The sequence below is a fragment of the Vicugna pacos genome, chromosome 13, assembly GCF_048564905.1.
Source record: "Vicugna pacos chromosome 13, VicPac4, whole genome shotgun sequence".
Lineage (NCBI taxonomy): Eukaryota > Metazoa > Chordata > Mammalia > Artiodactyla > Camelidae > Vicugna > Vicugna pacos.
The window spans coordinates 28858992-28875035 of record NC_132999.1 but is presented as its reverse complement, the minus strand read 5'-3'; the positions used below and the strand labels follow the sequence as shown (position 1 = coordinate 28875035).

The 16044-nt window shown below is 56.0% G+C and overlaps 1 protein-coding gene across 9 annotated transcripts in view; it reads right to left on the bottom strand.

The window, feature by feature from the left end:
• The window catches only part of LRP8 (LDL receptor related protein 8), a 74285-nt gene extending 58453 nt beyond the window's left edge, over positions 1–15832 (bottom strand). For 3 of the 9 annotated variants that reach the window (XM_072974424.1, XM_072974425.1, XM_072974426.1), the window contains exons 1-2: positions 15176–15488; positions 14268–14387 (exon numbers count right to left, since the gene is read on the bottom strand). In XM_072974424.1, the coding sequence (XP_072830525.1) occupies positions 14268–14387; positions 15176–15284 (229 nt within the window). In that variant the 5' untranslated portion in view covers positions 15285–15488. Of the gene's footprint in view, positions 1–14267; positions 14623–15175 lie in introns of those variants that run through there. The other 6 variants (XM_072974427.1, XM_072974428.1, XM_072974430.1 and 3 more) reach the window with 5 other exon arrangements.
• Positions 15833–16044: the final 212 nt, after the last annotated feature.

Genomic DNA, 16044 nt, shown 5'->3' with positions numbered 1-16044 from the left:
AGGAAAAGGGGAAGGGGACTTGGGTCCTCCACCCTCTTCACAGCCAAGGAAGCTTGAGGTTCAGAGAAGCCAACTGCCCAAGGTCACATTTCGAGTAAAGTGGCCAAGGCCTGCTTTTCCATCTTCACATCCTCTCCAGGTCCCAGCAGGGCACTGGCACTGAGCAGGCCTTCAGTGAATGTTGGAGCTCAGACTGAAGGCTCCAGTCCACACCAGGCACTTCTCTGGGGCTCACAGAAACACCCATGCCTGGCTGGCACGTGGTGCAGGAAAAACACAGTACGGGGTGGGAGGGGTGCTGGCTGTATGAACAGCCAGAAAGCCCCATCAGCTCTCCCTCCCACACCCCTCCCTTGCAGGCCCTGGCGAGGCCCATCTGCTCCAAACCCGAGGCCTGTGGTCCAGTGTGACCAGCAGTCTCTTAATCAGACCATCCCAGTGCAAAGTGACAAGGACAGAGATGGAGGGAAACACAGGGAAGGGGAAGCCCAGAGGAGGCCTGGTCCAGCTGGGGTGGGACAACTCCCTGGAAATGGAGACTCTTGAGGCAAAGTTGGGTTGGACAAGCAGCTTCCAGGCAGAGGGAACCACATGACATCACCCTCATGTGGGGTGTGGCCGGAGCACAGAGCCGTGGGGTTTGGGGGGCAAGTGGATGGTGAGGTCTGGAGCGGGAGAGTTACCAGGTGTGTTAGGTATTGAAGGGCCCTGAATATCAGTCAAGCAGACTATCCTGTGAGTGGTTGACATCACTGCAGGACACTGAGCAAGCTCCATGTGTTTGGGAGCATTCAGCTGCAGAGTGGAGAACAGACTGGAGGGAAAGAACAGAGATGAGGTCAGAGCTGCTGCTGTGGTCCAGGGAGGCTGTAGTGGGATGGGGAAGGGGCCTGGACTAGCAGGTGGGAAGGGAGGATCAGGCCTTGGCAGCCATTAGTGGTAAGGGAGATGGGGCTGCGATGACTCCCAAGTTCCTAACTAAGGCCCAGGAGATGTCCACGCTTTGGACTAGTCTTGCAGGCAGAAGAGGTCCACGCACAGCCCCCCAGTGCCCATGTGCTGGACTGCAGGTCATCACAGTGTCTGGACACTGCCACCCTGCTGACCAGGAGACAAACTGCCTGCAAAGGTGTCACCTTTACCTCTGGGCATGGCACATCTGTCTCCAGCCCCCACTTCCCTAGGAGGTAGACTGCAGATACTGGAGACAGCCAGTGTTTACAGAGCCCAAGAGAGTGCAGCCCACCAGGCCCCAAGAAGGGATAGGCCTTACCCAAGGCCACACAGCACGTCAGCCATCACAGGCCAGGAAGGGATGCTGAGCAGGCTTGGGGTGAGCTAGGGGCCAGTGTCCATGAGCAGAGGCCCCCAAAACAGAGCTGGGACCAGGGTAGGGCTGGAGAGTCACAGGAGGCAGATTTGAGATTGAAAGGAAGACAGATTTTCTAACAGGAAGAGCTGTCCAAGGACAGAATAAGCTATCAGGTTGGTTAATGAGCTCCCTGTCCCTGGAGGTATTTAAGCAGACCCTCTCCCTCTCCCCTCCCGCCAACTCCAGTTTCTGGGGCTGCTAAGGAAATTCCTGCATTGGGATGGGGGTGAGGACCTTGCTTTGGCCAAACGAGGATGCTGCTCCCGCCCCCAGAGCCACAGCTCACTCATTCGTTCATTCCCTCAATACACAGTCACGAAGGCTTGCTCTGTGCCAGGCCGGGCACATCAAGCACCAAGGGCAGGTGAAGCAGAAGAAGAGAAAGTTCCTCTCCCAAACTTCTCCACTTCCATCCAGGGGGGTGAGGCCAAAGCTGGGCAAGGAGAGAGGATGCAGGCCCTGGCTGCCCACACTCTGTGTCACAGGTCTGTAGCCTCACTTCTAAGGGACCAAGTTCTTTTATCTTCCTGAGCACATTTGGGGCACAAGGCCAAGGGCTGGGCAAGGTCAGACACAATGCAACCTCCTCCTGTACCCACCCCTCCTGAAGGTCCCCAAGGCTCTGGGCTCATTTCCTAATGAGGTCCCTGGAAGGACTCTTCCTGACTAAATTAGGACAGTAAGTTATGGCCTGGGACCGCAGGGAAGATACAGGGACAAAAGAGATTCTGGGGGACCCCCGAGCCCCTCCCATCCCACCCAGCAGTGCAGCAGCCCCACATGGGAGGGGGTTCCTGAAGGACAGATGGGAGATGGAGGTTCAGAGAAAGCGGTCAAAATAAGTCCAGCAAACCTTGAATTGAGCGCTGATCATGGCCAGGCACTGTTCTCAGTGCTTTTCATAAATTAACTCACATCATCTTCCAACCACCTAAAGGATTAGGCATTGACAGCTCCATCTTACAGATGAGGCAAGTGCTCAGAGCGGTGAAGTAACTTGCCTAGGGTCCCACAGCTAGGAAGCGGTGAAGTGTGGACTTGACCCCAGGCAGCCTGGATAGAGGCCTGCTGTTACCTGTGTCACAGCAGATTCTCTCATGGATGAGGGGACACACGCAGGAGCAGTCAGAGGTAGGGAACCTGGGGGTGGGGGGTTCCTCCATGTCTATGGCTCCTACCTGGCCACACAGCAAGCAGAGGTTTGGAGTCAGACCAGGACAGGGGTCAGGGAATCTGAATTTCAAAAGCCATCCAAAATGACTCAAATTCCTGATCCAGTCCTCATAGGTGGCAAAATTGAGGCCCAGGGAGGGGCAGAGACTTGCCCAGGTCCCTCAGCAAGTCAGTGACAAGGTAAGGCTACCTGGTTCCTGGTGTGATGGGGCTGAGAGCCTGCGGTGGGGGGCGGGCCTGGCTCTCAACAGGGTTCAGTTAACCAAGAGCGACAAGGCCTTAGGCCTCTGTTCCCAGGAGGAGAACTCAGTGCAGAATCTGCAAGTGTGGGAGAGGCCAAAGGCCAGGGAGAGGGAGGGCGAGGGGTCTAGGAGAAGGGGTGGCAGAGAGAGCAGGGGCTGGCAGACTGCTGTGCCCTGGTGTAGCTCAGTTCCCAGTGTAAGAAGTACCAACTGGCTCTGTGGGACCCAATGAGGCTTCAGATACTGTACACAGGCCAGGAGTTGCTTACTACCCACGTGCACAGAGCAGGAGTCTGGGGTTCAGGTTCAAGGGTCTTGCACTAGGCCCCCAACTAGGACGTGGAAGGACTGCAGTGGAAATCCGAGTCCAGCTGACACTGGGAGGCTAAACATGTCCCTTGTCCCTGCACCCCTGAGAAGCAGGTAGTTGTGCATGTTGGGGAAGAAGATGGGGGGAGACATGAGAGTGTCACAGACGCAGCAGATATAAAGCCAGTGACTACAGATATTAAAGAATCAGACTGGTCAGATGCAGCAAAAAAAATTAACAGGAGGAAACCTCCAAGTGGATGGAGGTTCTGCTAATAAACAGTTGGTTCCTGCCCTGCATATACGGTTTAGGCCTTGTCCCCTGTGTGAGGAGGTGGATTTCACAGCCCCCGTTCCTTGCTCTGAGCCTCCTGGGCCTCAGGGAACAGGGGCAGCTCCTTGGATCCCCGTACCTGGGGCCTGGCCCTGGCGGAGCTCCTGTCAAAGCCCTGGTTCTCAGGGGGAAACAAAAGAACCCCAGAGAATTGGTCTGAGAGGGGCCTGGAGATGCCTGGTTCCCAATAAGCAGAGACCCCAAGACGGGCAGGGACCTACTGATGGCCTCTTGGCAAGGAAGGAGCAGGGGTAGAGCAGAGGTGGGCCTGGTCTCTGGGCTGCAGCATTTATATCAACCTCTAGGTGGGGGTGAGTGGGTGCAGGCAGTGGGCTGTAGGCTGAGGCTTCGGGGTGGGGAAGAGGCTGCCATGGCAGGGCACAGGCTGGGAACAGAGATTGCTGGCACTTCTCCAGCTAGAAATAATTCCCCACCACAAACAGCCCAGTGGGTGACTTTGGCTTTGGCTTGGCTGGCGTGGGAGGAAGAGCGTCACCTTGTCCCTGCAGCCTCTGTGCATCCAGAACAGTCACCTCCCTCCTCGTACACACCCCCTCTCTGAGCATGCACACTCTGTGCACACACACATGTGCTGGTACACGTGGCTGAGAGATGTCTCTGAGGGTGACGGGCGCAGCAGATGGCAGCTCAGGGTCCAGGAAGTGGAGAGGGAGGGAGGCAGGAACACTGCCCTGAATATCCCTGGATTCATGCCACTAGGAACGCCCACCCTTGGCCTCCAGCTATTCACTCCAGCAGCTTAACCTGGGCCTGGCGGGTCCTTCCTGTCTCTCATCAGCTGCCAACTCTCTGATGTTAAACGGGTGAACCAAGGCCCCTCCTAGATAACTATGCCAGGCCCCGTTGGTTAACCAGCTCTCCTTCTTTCTCTCTGCTTAACCAGCTCCCCCAGACCACCTAGGAAGCAGCCACCCCGAGGCCCCCAGTACAGATGGCAGCAGGATGAAATGATTCCTACGGTCCCTCCCAACCTGAGAAGCTGCTGTTCTCCCAGGCAGCCAAGTCCTCCCAACTGGCCAGTTGACCCACATCTCTCCTCCTGCTATTTCAGCAGCTGCCCTCTTGCTGTGTCCTTGGTGGAGGAGGAAGAAAGCTATTGACGGTCCCTTCTACTTGGCTGTTCCCTTGCAGGGATTATGGGCTTGGGAAGGGGCATGGAGATGCTCATTTTCAGGGCCAGGTTCTGGGCAGGACACTTTACATCAGCCAGCACATCTCCAAGAGGTGGGCTCATTATTCCCATTTCAGAGGCCAAGGATCTAAAGCTCAGAATACAAGACCCACACCAGGGACCCCGGCTAGTGGGTCACAGGGCTGGTGGCCTGACTTAATTGTTCTCCATCACTCTACTGCATCCAACCTAATAACCGACATAGGAAGGAGGGAAAGTGGCCCAAGGAACCTGGGCTTTAGGGCTGAGTTCTGGAAGTGGACCTTAAGAAGTCCAGCTACCCTCCATCAGCCTATCCAGAATCCACCCACAAGGCCAACTACGTTCCCACCAACACTCACCAGGCAGTAAGGAACTCGGGGGCCACAGGCTAGGACTGACCCTGAGCCCAGCACCAGGAAGAAAATATCTGCTCATAGTGCTGGTTGTAGTGCAGGTGGAGCAAGGATCAATGGGTAAAGGAGAAAGGAAGTTCAGAGAGGGAGAGCTACTCACCCAGGGTCACACAGCAAGTTAGAGGCAGATGCAGAATGTTTATAATGCTGTGGAGGAGATGGATTCTACAAATATCTTGAGAAGAATGATGATAGGTTTTGTTCTCCTTTGTTTTCTTCAGTGGGGGTGGGGAGTCCTTGGGGCCAGAACACAGTTGTTCTTGCTCATTGCTTTGCTTTGTGCAGCCTGGATCTGGCTACTTTGTCTGTCCCACGGGGCCGGGGATGAGGTGGCCCTGTGCTCAAGGAAGAGACAGGTCGTGCAAGCTGCCCACCTGCTGGGAAGGGCCATGGGGAGATAGGGGAGCTGTGAGGCCGGAACACGTCTCCTTGAGGAAGAGCAGCAAGGCAAGGAAGAAAACACACACTTTCAGCCACGCTTTTCCTGGGAATTTGCCTTCAGGAAAGAATCAAACAAATGCACAAAGGCATAGTATGGATGTTGACCCCAGCACTGTGCAGAACAGAACCAACTCAACAATCTATTAATAGGAGACTGTCATTAAATTATGTAAGATTCATGCAATAGAATACTACCTAGCCCTTTAAAACAATGATGTCAATCTACTGTTACTGACATCGAAAGACATGCATGATGTGGGGAGAAAACAACTGGCATTATGTTCAGTTTTGTTTTAAAGAAAAATGCACGTGTTTGTGTACAGCAGCCCGCATGCAGAGAATGTGAGGACATCCCTGGGAGGATGTGCAGCTCACACGGCAAGATAACCAAGAGGGACCGCTATCTTCCTCTCTTCTGTTTTGTCTGTGTGTTTTGTTTTGTTTTTAATTACAGGGATGAAATCACTTCTGTATAATCAGAAAAAGTGGAAAAATAAATGAAATCAATTACAGTGAGTTTCGGCCCCATGCCCTCCCTGAACCTCACTTTCCTCATCAGGAAAATGGGGATGATAATGAACTCTTGCACCACCTCCCTCCCCGAATGGCTGTGATGCATAAACAAGAAAAGGCCATACTGTGGTTCTAACAGGCTGAGAGGGCAGGGAACTGAAACAGTCTCCAGAGTGGTGGGGAAAAAGTCCTTTGTGGCGCTTCAAGGCCAGTGACCAGGGGAGGGCAGTGGCCACATGAGCACTCCCGTGGACTCCCAGACTGGCAGACCCCAGGGAGGCTTTCGGCTGACTGCCCTATCATTTCCAAGAGGCAGATGTGTGAAGGCCACGAAAGGTCATAGGAACTGCGTGGACCTAGGAGCCCCAGGGCGCTGCCTGTCTGGGTGACTCTCCCAGTCACCAGAGGGTGTTCTAAGCAGCCTGATAGTAAACTGGGTTACATATCCCCAAAGCAGCCAGCTTGTGGGCACCTGGCCTGGGTCCTGCCAGGGACACAGAGGTCAGACCACGTGGAGGTCGAGGGTGGGGGGATGGAGCTCACAGTCAGGGCCCCTCCTGAGCTACTCCAGCTGAGGAGCTATTCCTGGGGCCTGTGACATACAGCAGCTTGTGAGAGGACCGAGGGTGAGCACGGCTGGTGATTAAAACTGCCACCCAGGGCCCAGCTCATGCTTGGGGGCACCCAGGGGCCAGAGATACTCAGGAGGGAGCCAGTACACCCACTGGCAGGGGCTGGCAAAAAGGGACACCTGGAAAGGAAGGGAGGCCGTAGCACAGCCCTTGTGTCACCCACACTCTAGTTGTGACTGGGATGTGTGAATGTGTATCTCTTCCTTTCACCCATGTCACACTGCAACCAGACAGGAGTGGCCCCGACCTGCCGCTGATCACAGGGCTGCCTGGGGCAAGTGACTTCACCCCTCAGAGCCTCAGCTCTTGGTGGAGTGCAGTGATGACACTTCCAGGCACGGGCTGAGGGAGGTCTCGCATGAGAAAGCCCACAGCAGCGAGCACGCTCATGAACTCTTACTACAGTTAACAATATTATTTTAGATGAGTGCCCAGCAATCCAGGGGTGAGCAGCAGGGCCCAGGCAGGGTTCCCCACGTGGGAGCCCCAAGCCCTTTCTGTGCAAAAAGCCTGTGCCCGCCCTCAGCCTGAGAACACCTTGTTCCCTGGTCCCGCAGGGAAGTGAGAGTGGGCATGGAGGATTGGTGAGGCAGCAGGTGGGAGGCATACTGTTATGATCTCCCCAGGAACCAAGGATACCCTAATTCTGAGAAAGGGTCCCTGCTGACACCTGGAGCTAATGTCCAGCCATTAGGGCCTCCGTTTCACCTTCTGAAGCCTGGGGCCAGAAAAGCTCCCAAGTTTGCAAGGAAAGCACTGAGAAGCCCGCGTGCGTGGGGACAGCCCAGGCCCTGTGTGACTGCGGATGTCACCAGTGCCCTCTGGGTTTCAGGTGACCCAGCTCGTGAGAGGTGGCCTAAGGTCCCTAAGGGATATGCAGTTCCCTTCTCCAGCCTAACGGACCCCTCAAGGGCCTTCTCAGAGGCCCCTGGGTTCCCCACATCTGATCAATATCAGATTCTCTCCCTCAAAAACAGGGTCCATTCATTCATTCACATGCCATCCCCAAATGCCTCCTCTGTGCCCTGTCCTGTGGTCATGTGGTCCCCCACCTCAAAGTGCTCAGACACTCCCCAGCAACCAGGAGCTCCCACAATGGGCTATGACAAGGGTGCACAAAGCCACAGGCATCCAGACACAGGAGAGGTTAAGTCACACCAGGAAGACAGGGTGGGCTTCGAGGAGGTGGCAATGCCCTGGGTTTTGAAGGATGGGTGGGAACAGAGAAGGACAATCCAGAGGGAAGGTATGTGTGAAGACCTAGGGCCAAGAAATTGCATGGTGGTCTGAGAAAGGAAGCCCAGACTTTGGATGACTCGGGCTCTTAGACCTTTCTGGAGGAAGGTTGGTAAACTGGGAATGACACTCCTTGAGATCACCTGCATCAGAGATTATCACTGGGTCCTCAGTTTCCCTATCTGTACAGTGGGGACAGAAATCACTACCCCACAGGCAATGGCCAAAGGAAAGGAAGCCCTTGGAAATTGTGGACGGTTACACTCAAGGGAGGCTGGACAAGGTGGAGCCTTATGTGTGGTCTCCAGAGAAGAGGGTTCCCCTCCGACAGAAACTTGTAGCCCAGGGTGGCATCACTGGATATTGCAGCCACTCACCCTCTTCCTCCACGCCCTCTGAGCCCCAGGCCCTCTGACCACAACAGGGTAGAAAGAGTTTGGAGAGGAAGACTTGAGGAAGAGTCCAGGATCCAGAGCTGACAGACTTGAAGCAAATCCTGGCTCCAGCACTTAAGCATCATGACATTGGCCAAGTCACTTCTCTTTGAGCCTCAGTTTCATCATCTTGAAAATGGAAATAGTAAGAAAACAGCCTTCACAGGGTTGTGAGCAGCCAAGCTAATGAATGCAGATTGTCCAACACGGTGCCAGGCATGAGGGTAAGTAGCCAATATTTGTTAGTAGCAATTCCTTAGAGGGAGCTATTTATTTTGGAATCCCTCATGCTCAGCACAAGGTTGGCAGAGCAGATAATACAGAGAAGGACCCGAGACTGAGGGAAGAACAGGGACATGTTGTGGGAGCTCAGGGACTGGGGGCGCAAGAGGACAAGAGGTCAGGGAAGGCCACCTGGGGGAGGCAGCATCTCCACCAGGCCTTTAAGGACTGGGTGATCTGGGTGTGTGGGCATCGGCGGTGCAGGTGTCACTGGTGCTGCTTAGATCCAGGGCCCTAGGGCCTGGCGACACAGCCCCCACAACTCGGCCCCACACCTCCCCAGGCCCAGGACTGGCTTCGCGGGTGGTGCTGGTGGGAGGGTATGACTGCTGACCCCGGGCCAGGAGACCTCCACTTAGTTAGATCCCTGGAGGGCAGCACAGGAAAGTACATGCTCGCCTGCTCCTCTACCCGCTGGGTTCTCCCTCTCCTCACCCTGTCCCTGGGGGCGTCTCTCTGGCTTCACCCACTGCTGCTATTTCCCCAACGAAGGAAAACTGTCAAGTCATCTGCCTGCAGACAACTGAGGAGAGGAAACCAACCAGCCCTGAGGCCCACTGTCCTGGAACCCCTAGCAGGCCTGAGAAAGCCCAAGGAATTTCCGGAGGGGAACTTGGTCTCAGGAGAACCCGTGGGGAAGCCCACGGGAGAGTCTTCAGCAAAACACTCCCAAGGCCTGCCGAGGCCAGTCACAGAGGCACTGACTGGGGCCTAGGAAAGAGAAGCCTGGGGCCTTCTGGGCAGACCCACAGGGGCTCAATCCCAGGCACAGCCAGGAAGAAAGAAGTACAAGGCCAGACAGTCGGAAACCAGCCTTGGAACAAGCACACGGCCAGAGAGGAGCCTTCCTCTGCCCCTCCCAGGGCCCTAGGCCACTCATTCACTGAGACCAACCAGGCCTGTTTGATTCATTTCTTCCCTCAGGCCCCCCCTAGGTACCCATCTCCACTCCCAAGTCCACCTCAGGGTCAAATGGCCTTGGGGCCACCTCCACTGTGCCCAGGCAACCCTCTGGCTGAGGCAGGTCCCAGCTGTGGGAGCCTTCAGACCTCTCGATAAGCAAATCTGGGCAGGAGTGGGAAGAGGTCCTCAGCAGCCAGGTACCTAGAGACCCCAGTGAAACTCAGTTGCCATTCACTGAACACCGACTGCTTACCAGGCACATTATCTCATTTAATCCTCACAGCATCTCTGGGAGGGAGAGACTATTACCACCTCCAAGGCCATTTAGAATGAAATCACAGCTGGGACAGAAAACCAGGAGTGTCTGATTCAAGGCCACGTTGAGTTATTTCAACACAGGTCTCTAAGTCCCCTCTCTTGACTTCTGTATCTCAGCCCTGGGGAGAGAGGGTAGCAAAGAGGGCTTCCTGGAGGAGGTAATACTTGCATTGAAGATTCTGAGATGATAAAAGAAGGTAGCCAGGTGAGGGAGCAGAAAGAGCATTCCAGACAGACAGAAAGGCACGTGCAAAGATCTGGTGGCGAGAAGCAGTAGGAAGGTCAGAGTGTGACAGGAGTTTGGTGTTGCAGGCTCATAGGAAGAGCAGGAAGGGGTTGGAGGGCAGTGGGCAGCAGAAGCTGGTCTTCAAGGGCCATATGCAGAGGAGTCTAAGCTGACTCTGTGCCATGGGTACATGGGAGCTTTGGGAAGACTCTGAAAGGTGGAGTTGCCTGGTCAGATGAGGAAACCGAGGTTCAGGGAAAGCAGCCCTGTCTGTCAGTTGACTCCATCCAAAAAAGAAAATGAAGCTGGGCCTGGTGTCAGGGGTGTGAGAACCGGGCTGTGGCATACTGAAGACCTGAAGCGGGCTGCAGCCTCAGCTGGGAGCTGCGGCTAAGATTTAATTATGTACAAGGATTCTTCCCAGCAGGCCTCAGCACTCCTGCAGCCTGGCCTCGCCCAGCTAACGAACTCTCAGCCATGGGAGACCTCGCTGCGGCCACTCTTGATTAAACCTGGAATGGGGGGGGGGGGCTGGGAGAACAGGGCAGCTTAAAGAAACTTGAACAAGATAGAGGAACCCAAGCACAAACTGGGCCACCTGTCTAAGCTGCCCATCCACAAAGAGACACACAGAGGTCTTCCCAGAGCTGGAAGCAGAGCAGGGGTATAGGGGGAATGCCACCTCAAGATGGGGAAACAGAGGTCTAGGAGGACTTGACAGAGGTCACCGGCTAGCTCTTGACACAACGCACATTCCATGGCTGGGTGCCGACTTTCACACCCCAGCAGTTTCACTTAAAAATCATACACTTTCGGGCCGGTAACTTAACCCCTCTGTGCCTTTGTAAAATGGGGATAATGCACGCACTTCATAGAGTTGCCCCATTTTATAGAAGAGTATGAGGTGATGTGTGTCAAATCTCAGCACAACTCCTGCTCCACGGCAAGTGCTAAGTAAGTGTTCATTGCTGTTGCTGTTACTACACTAGGAGCAAAGGGCTGGCTGGAGACCAGAACCCCTTTCTCTGCCCCCAGACACTAAGGAGCAACAGGAAACTGGGGCCAAGGCGCCAGCTGGCCTACGTGACCCAGGTAGGGCCTGGAACCCCACCCTTTCCCCTGGCTGGGCTGTCCCTGGGTTTCCTTGGGCCTGGCCCTCCCGCTTCCAGCCCCTTCCTCCACTTTGAAGGCCCTTTGAGATGGGAACTGAAGCCGCATGAGTCTTTCCCTTCCCCATCTCACCAGTCTTTCCGTGTCTCCAAAGGGCCACATCCCATCTGCTGTGGCTAAGGATCAGAACTTAGAAGGCCTTAGTTTGAGTTCCAGCTCCAACCCCAAGAAGCTGTATGACTTTGGGGGGAGTCATTTCACTTCTCTGAACCCCAGCTCTTCCTCTATAATATGGGGACCACATCACCTGCTTTTAAATGGTAAGCCCTAAGGAAATGGTATTAGTTACCATCTTTCTAGGCCTGGCTTAGCTGTCCCTTCCTCCAGGAAGCCTTCCTTGGCCTCTTCCATATACAAGCTCCCCCGCCCCCAACCTCCATCAGCTGTCAGAATTCATGGTCTGCATTCTGGCCCCTTTGGAAGCTTGAACTCATTTTGCCTCACGAAGACTTACTTACATATTGTCATCCCCACTTTGCAGACCAAGAGGTACAGAGATGGGGTGGCTCAGGCCCTCTCACAGGGTGGAATGGTTGGAGTGGTCAAATATAAGGCATGGAGGCTGCTCAGGGAGGATGGTTCAAAGAAATGCAGCTTGGGCTGGTGGCCCAGAATGGAGGGAACTCCCCGGATGGGGAAGGAAGGAGTGACAAAAGACCATTTTCCAACTTCTGGCCCCACATAGCCACCCAAACCTCCCACCCCTTTCTTCAAGATTTCCCTCTGGGGCTCCGAGGGGTCCCTTTCTAAAGATCTTGGTGGTATGAATTCCTTTCTCTTCACCAGCCCCACGTGAAGATTTTTTACATATATAATCTATGGTAGAGGAACAGTTACCCCCATTTGGCAGATGAGGAAACAAGCTCAGAAAAGTCCCGACACTTAATATTAAGGGCAAGGCCGCCAGCCTTTCCACTCCAAGCCCTCAGTGTCTGTTGCTTTTATTCACTAACTCTTTGCCTGTGACTCTACCTCATCTATCTCAGAATGAAAGCAGAAGCTCAGAGTGGCCATCAGAACGGTTCTGGTCCCATCCGGGGTCACCCAGCCATCTGCTACTTCACTCCCCCATCTTGCCCAGAGCCTGGCATGGAGATAAAAAAGCTTCCGAGTCACCTTCTTTGGGTCCTTCTACACCACACTCCCCATCACGGCAGACAGTGCCACTGAGGTAGAAGGCAGGCAGACATCCTGACCGAATTCTGACACTCTCAGCTGTGTGACCTTGGGCAAATTACTCAACTTCTCTGAGCCACTGTCCTTATCGACAAACAAGGATGACAAGAAACAACTTCTGCTCTTCACAGCCACCCTCAAAACTGTTGTTATACAAAGCCAGGGAGACAACGTAAAACCAGCCCAGAAATGCACCGTTTCCACTTCCCTACCTCATTGTCAGCACTCCTCACTGTATGGGAACCACAGAAGAACAATTCCCAGGGAAGAGACTCATTATCATATTTTACCCTGGCCCAGACATTTTCATAATTTCAATAGCACTGGGAAATGGTCAGGGTAATAATTAGGCTAAGAACTCTGCAGTCAGAGGCTTAAACTCAAGCCCCTACTTAGCAGCTCAACAGTTGTGGGGCCAGTAACAAATTCTCAGTGCCTGAGTTTTTTTTTTTTGTCTGTAAAATGGGACTGTTCTGAAGGTTTAAGGACTTTATGTAAGATAAGCACTTACCACAGTGCTTGGCACACAGCTAACAATCAACACATATTAGTTTCATAACTTTCAATTACATTACTAGAACTAGTCCTCAAAACCAAACAGGATTCATTATCCCAAGTGATCAGGAGAGGAAACTGAGATAGGTGGTAAAAATGCACCCAGTCACAGAGCCAAATCTGGGTTGCATCTGAGAATGAACCTGAAGTCTGACTGGCAAACCCAAAGGGAGGAAAAAAACAGAACTCAAAAGACAATGGCTGTCCAGGTGTCCCTCTTCCTCTCTTGCCACTGTGTGGAGCTGTAGGCCTGTCCACCTGTTGCCCTCCTCTCACAGACCCTGTGCTGCCTGGCCCTGGGTGGGTCTGTCCTCCAAAGTGCCCAGTGCCTGGCATACAGCAGGCACTCAGTAAGGAGGAATGAATGACCACCTGAGACTATATTTTCTAGAGTCTTGTTTTTCTGTTCCTGGAAACTATACTTCCACGATGGCAACTGCCTGCTAACCTCTGCAGGTCCTACAGACATCTGAAACCGCACGCATCTCAAGAAAGAACTCCCAAAGCAGTCGCACCCGGGTGTACAAACACCACGCTCAGCAAAGGCAGCTGGCCACCTGCGCACTGCCAGGGGTTCACGCTTGGCCTCGGGATCCTCACACATCTTCCAGGAAACAAACGCTTCAAAGAAAGATGTCTTTCCTGCTCTGTACCATGACTCATGCCCAAGCCAGGCTGGCACAACACGGTTGGCTAACCAAGGTGGCCCACAAAATAGTCTTCACTGTGACTAAGCAGAAAAGCAGCGAGCGCCAGCGCCCTCCCTGCACCTACTACCCACCGGATGCGCGCACGGGTGTGACTGAGGCGGGGCCAGGGCAGGGCCCCTGTGCCCAAGGCGCCAGAAAATTGCACCCCCGCCCGCTGCATGATTGGCCGCTCCAGCCACAGGGACCTATGGGGTGGTCCTCGCCCAGCCAATCAGGGGCCCCCGGGAGCCCATTCATTCACAAAACCTAACAGGAAGAGGAGCGAGGCTAGGCCCGGAGTCGTGTGGAACTTTGAAACACGCGCGCGTTCCGTGTGGCCAAAGCCGGAGTCCCGAAGGGCTCGATCTCAGAAAGCTAGACGCGTGCAGGGACGGTCGCATCGCCGCCCGCAGTTCTGAACAAGCAACCCGGGCGTGGCGGGTTTTCCTCCCAGGCCAAGCCGCGCCGGGCCCCGCCCTGGGCCCCATTAGGACTCGGAGACTGCCCAGATCCCCTGCCAGGTCCGTAAGAGCCACCCAGCCCGGAGGCTGGCGGCTCCCGGGCCGGTTCTTAGGCGGTAAAGGTCCACGCAGGTGGCCTGGTGGCGGCTGCACCCACATAAGCGTTGAGCAAGGGGCTCCCCACTGTTCCTTCCCGCCCCAGCCGGCCACTCACGGCAGTCGTCCTCGTCGCTGTTGTCCGAGCAGTCGTTATCCTCGTCGCATCTCCACACGGAGGGGATGCAGCGCTCGTTCCGGCACCGAAACTGGTCCTCTTCGCACTCCTTGACCGGTCCTGCACAGGGGAGAAGGGGCGTGAGCAGAATCCTCGGAAAATGAGGTCCTGGCCGCGGGGACCGGTCTACTGGAATGAGGGAAAGGGAGCAACGCTGGAGCCAACGACCCCGGGGCCTCGGGCACCCTCGATCCGGAGGGAGGGCAGGATGGTAAGGGTTCCTGGGATGGCGGGCCCGTGGTACGGCGAGGCCAGGCACACAGTCTGTGTCACACGATTTAGGTATACACCCCATTCAGAACACTCAACCGCACACACGGCCCATAGTCAGAGATCCACGCAGACACAGCCCATTGGGAGTCCTCAAACACGCCGCGACACGCGCACTGGCGCTGCAGGCACATCCCCCTCGCACGCAGCCCCCTCTTTCTCTGCAAAGCGCAGGGGTCGCCGGAAACGCATTGTCAGGCGGGGAAGTCGCCAGGCTCCTCTCATCGCCGCCGTGGAGAGCGCGTGTCAAATAAATTCCAACGGCGAGAAAAACACGGCCCACTCGAAACCATCAGCGACCACCCCCAGCAAAGTTCCCGCCCCCTCCCGGGTCCCCACTGCGCCCATCCCCCAGGACCAGGTGCCGGAGGGCAGAGCCCACCACGGAAGGAGCCACGGGGCCCGGGGGTCGAGAGTAAACTAAGGGATAGCTGGGTCCGAAGAAGCATATCCCACCCGGGCGCCCCTCTGCCAGGCCCAGGTTCGGGGGCTCCGGCACAACCCACCGCCAGCCGCCGTGACACGCTTTGTTGGCGGCTCCGGCGGCGCCTAGCCGGGCCGGGACCAGCCGCACGCACCTTGGCCGTCGCGCAGTGGATCCGCCGCCGCCGCGAGATGCTGGAGCCGCAGCAGAAGCAGAAGCAGCAGCGCCAGCGGCCGGAGCGCGCCCCGCTTGGGGCGGCCCATGGCGGGCCCCGGGCTCCGGCCGCCGCGCCCCGTGCACCCCGTGCCGCCGCCGCGCCTCAGCCCGCCGAGTCCTTGCCGCGGCGCCGGGGCTGCCGCTGCCCCCGCCACCGCCGCCGCCGCTGCCGCCCGCCCCGGCTCCTCGGCTGCATTTCAAGCAGGTTCCGTGACGCTCGGCGGCGGGGCGGGCTCAGGCTGGGCGCGCGGCCCCGGCCCTGGGCAGCCACCGCCGGAGCGCGCACACCCTCCCGCTGCCGCCTCCGCCCCACGCTCCTCCCTCTGACGCCTCCTGTCCCTCCTCCCTCATGCCCTTGGTCCACTCCTCCCTCAGCCTGCGCTGGGTGACCCTGTTCAGGATCCGCCGCGCGCTGGGCTCTGCAGACGCTGGAATGAACCGGGGGAGGCCTCTACCCCTAGAGGTAGCAGATGGCCCAAGGGAAGCAGCACAGGCTGCCTGGAGGAGGTGACTGGCAGATAAGAGGCTGAGGGGTGCCTAAGAGTGAACCCGGGCTGGAAGGGAGATGTTCCTCGATACACAGACCTATGCATGTGCATATGGAGCAGGGGTGGTAGTGCATAGGAACTGGGGTACTGCATATCAGAGAGAAGCTAGGGGAGCGGGAATGGACCTCTGGGCCGCTCCAGGGCTCCAACCTAGGTATTGCACATCCATGTAGCTGGTTAATGTGCCCACATTTATCTATACATGTACTCTCATGTGACCACGGCCAAGGATGTGAGGCAGGTGGCCTGGGCCTGGTGC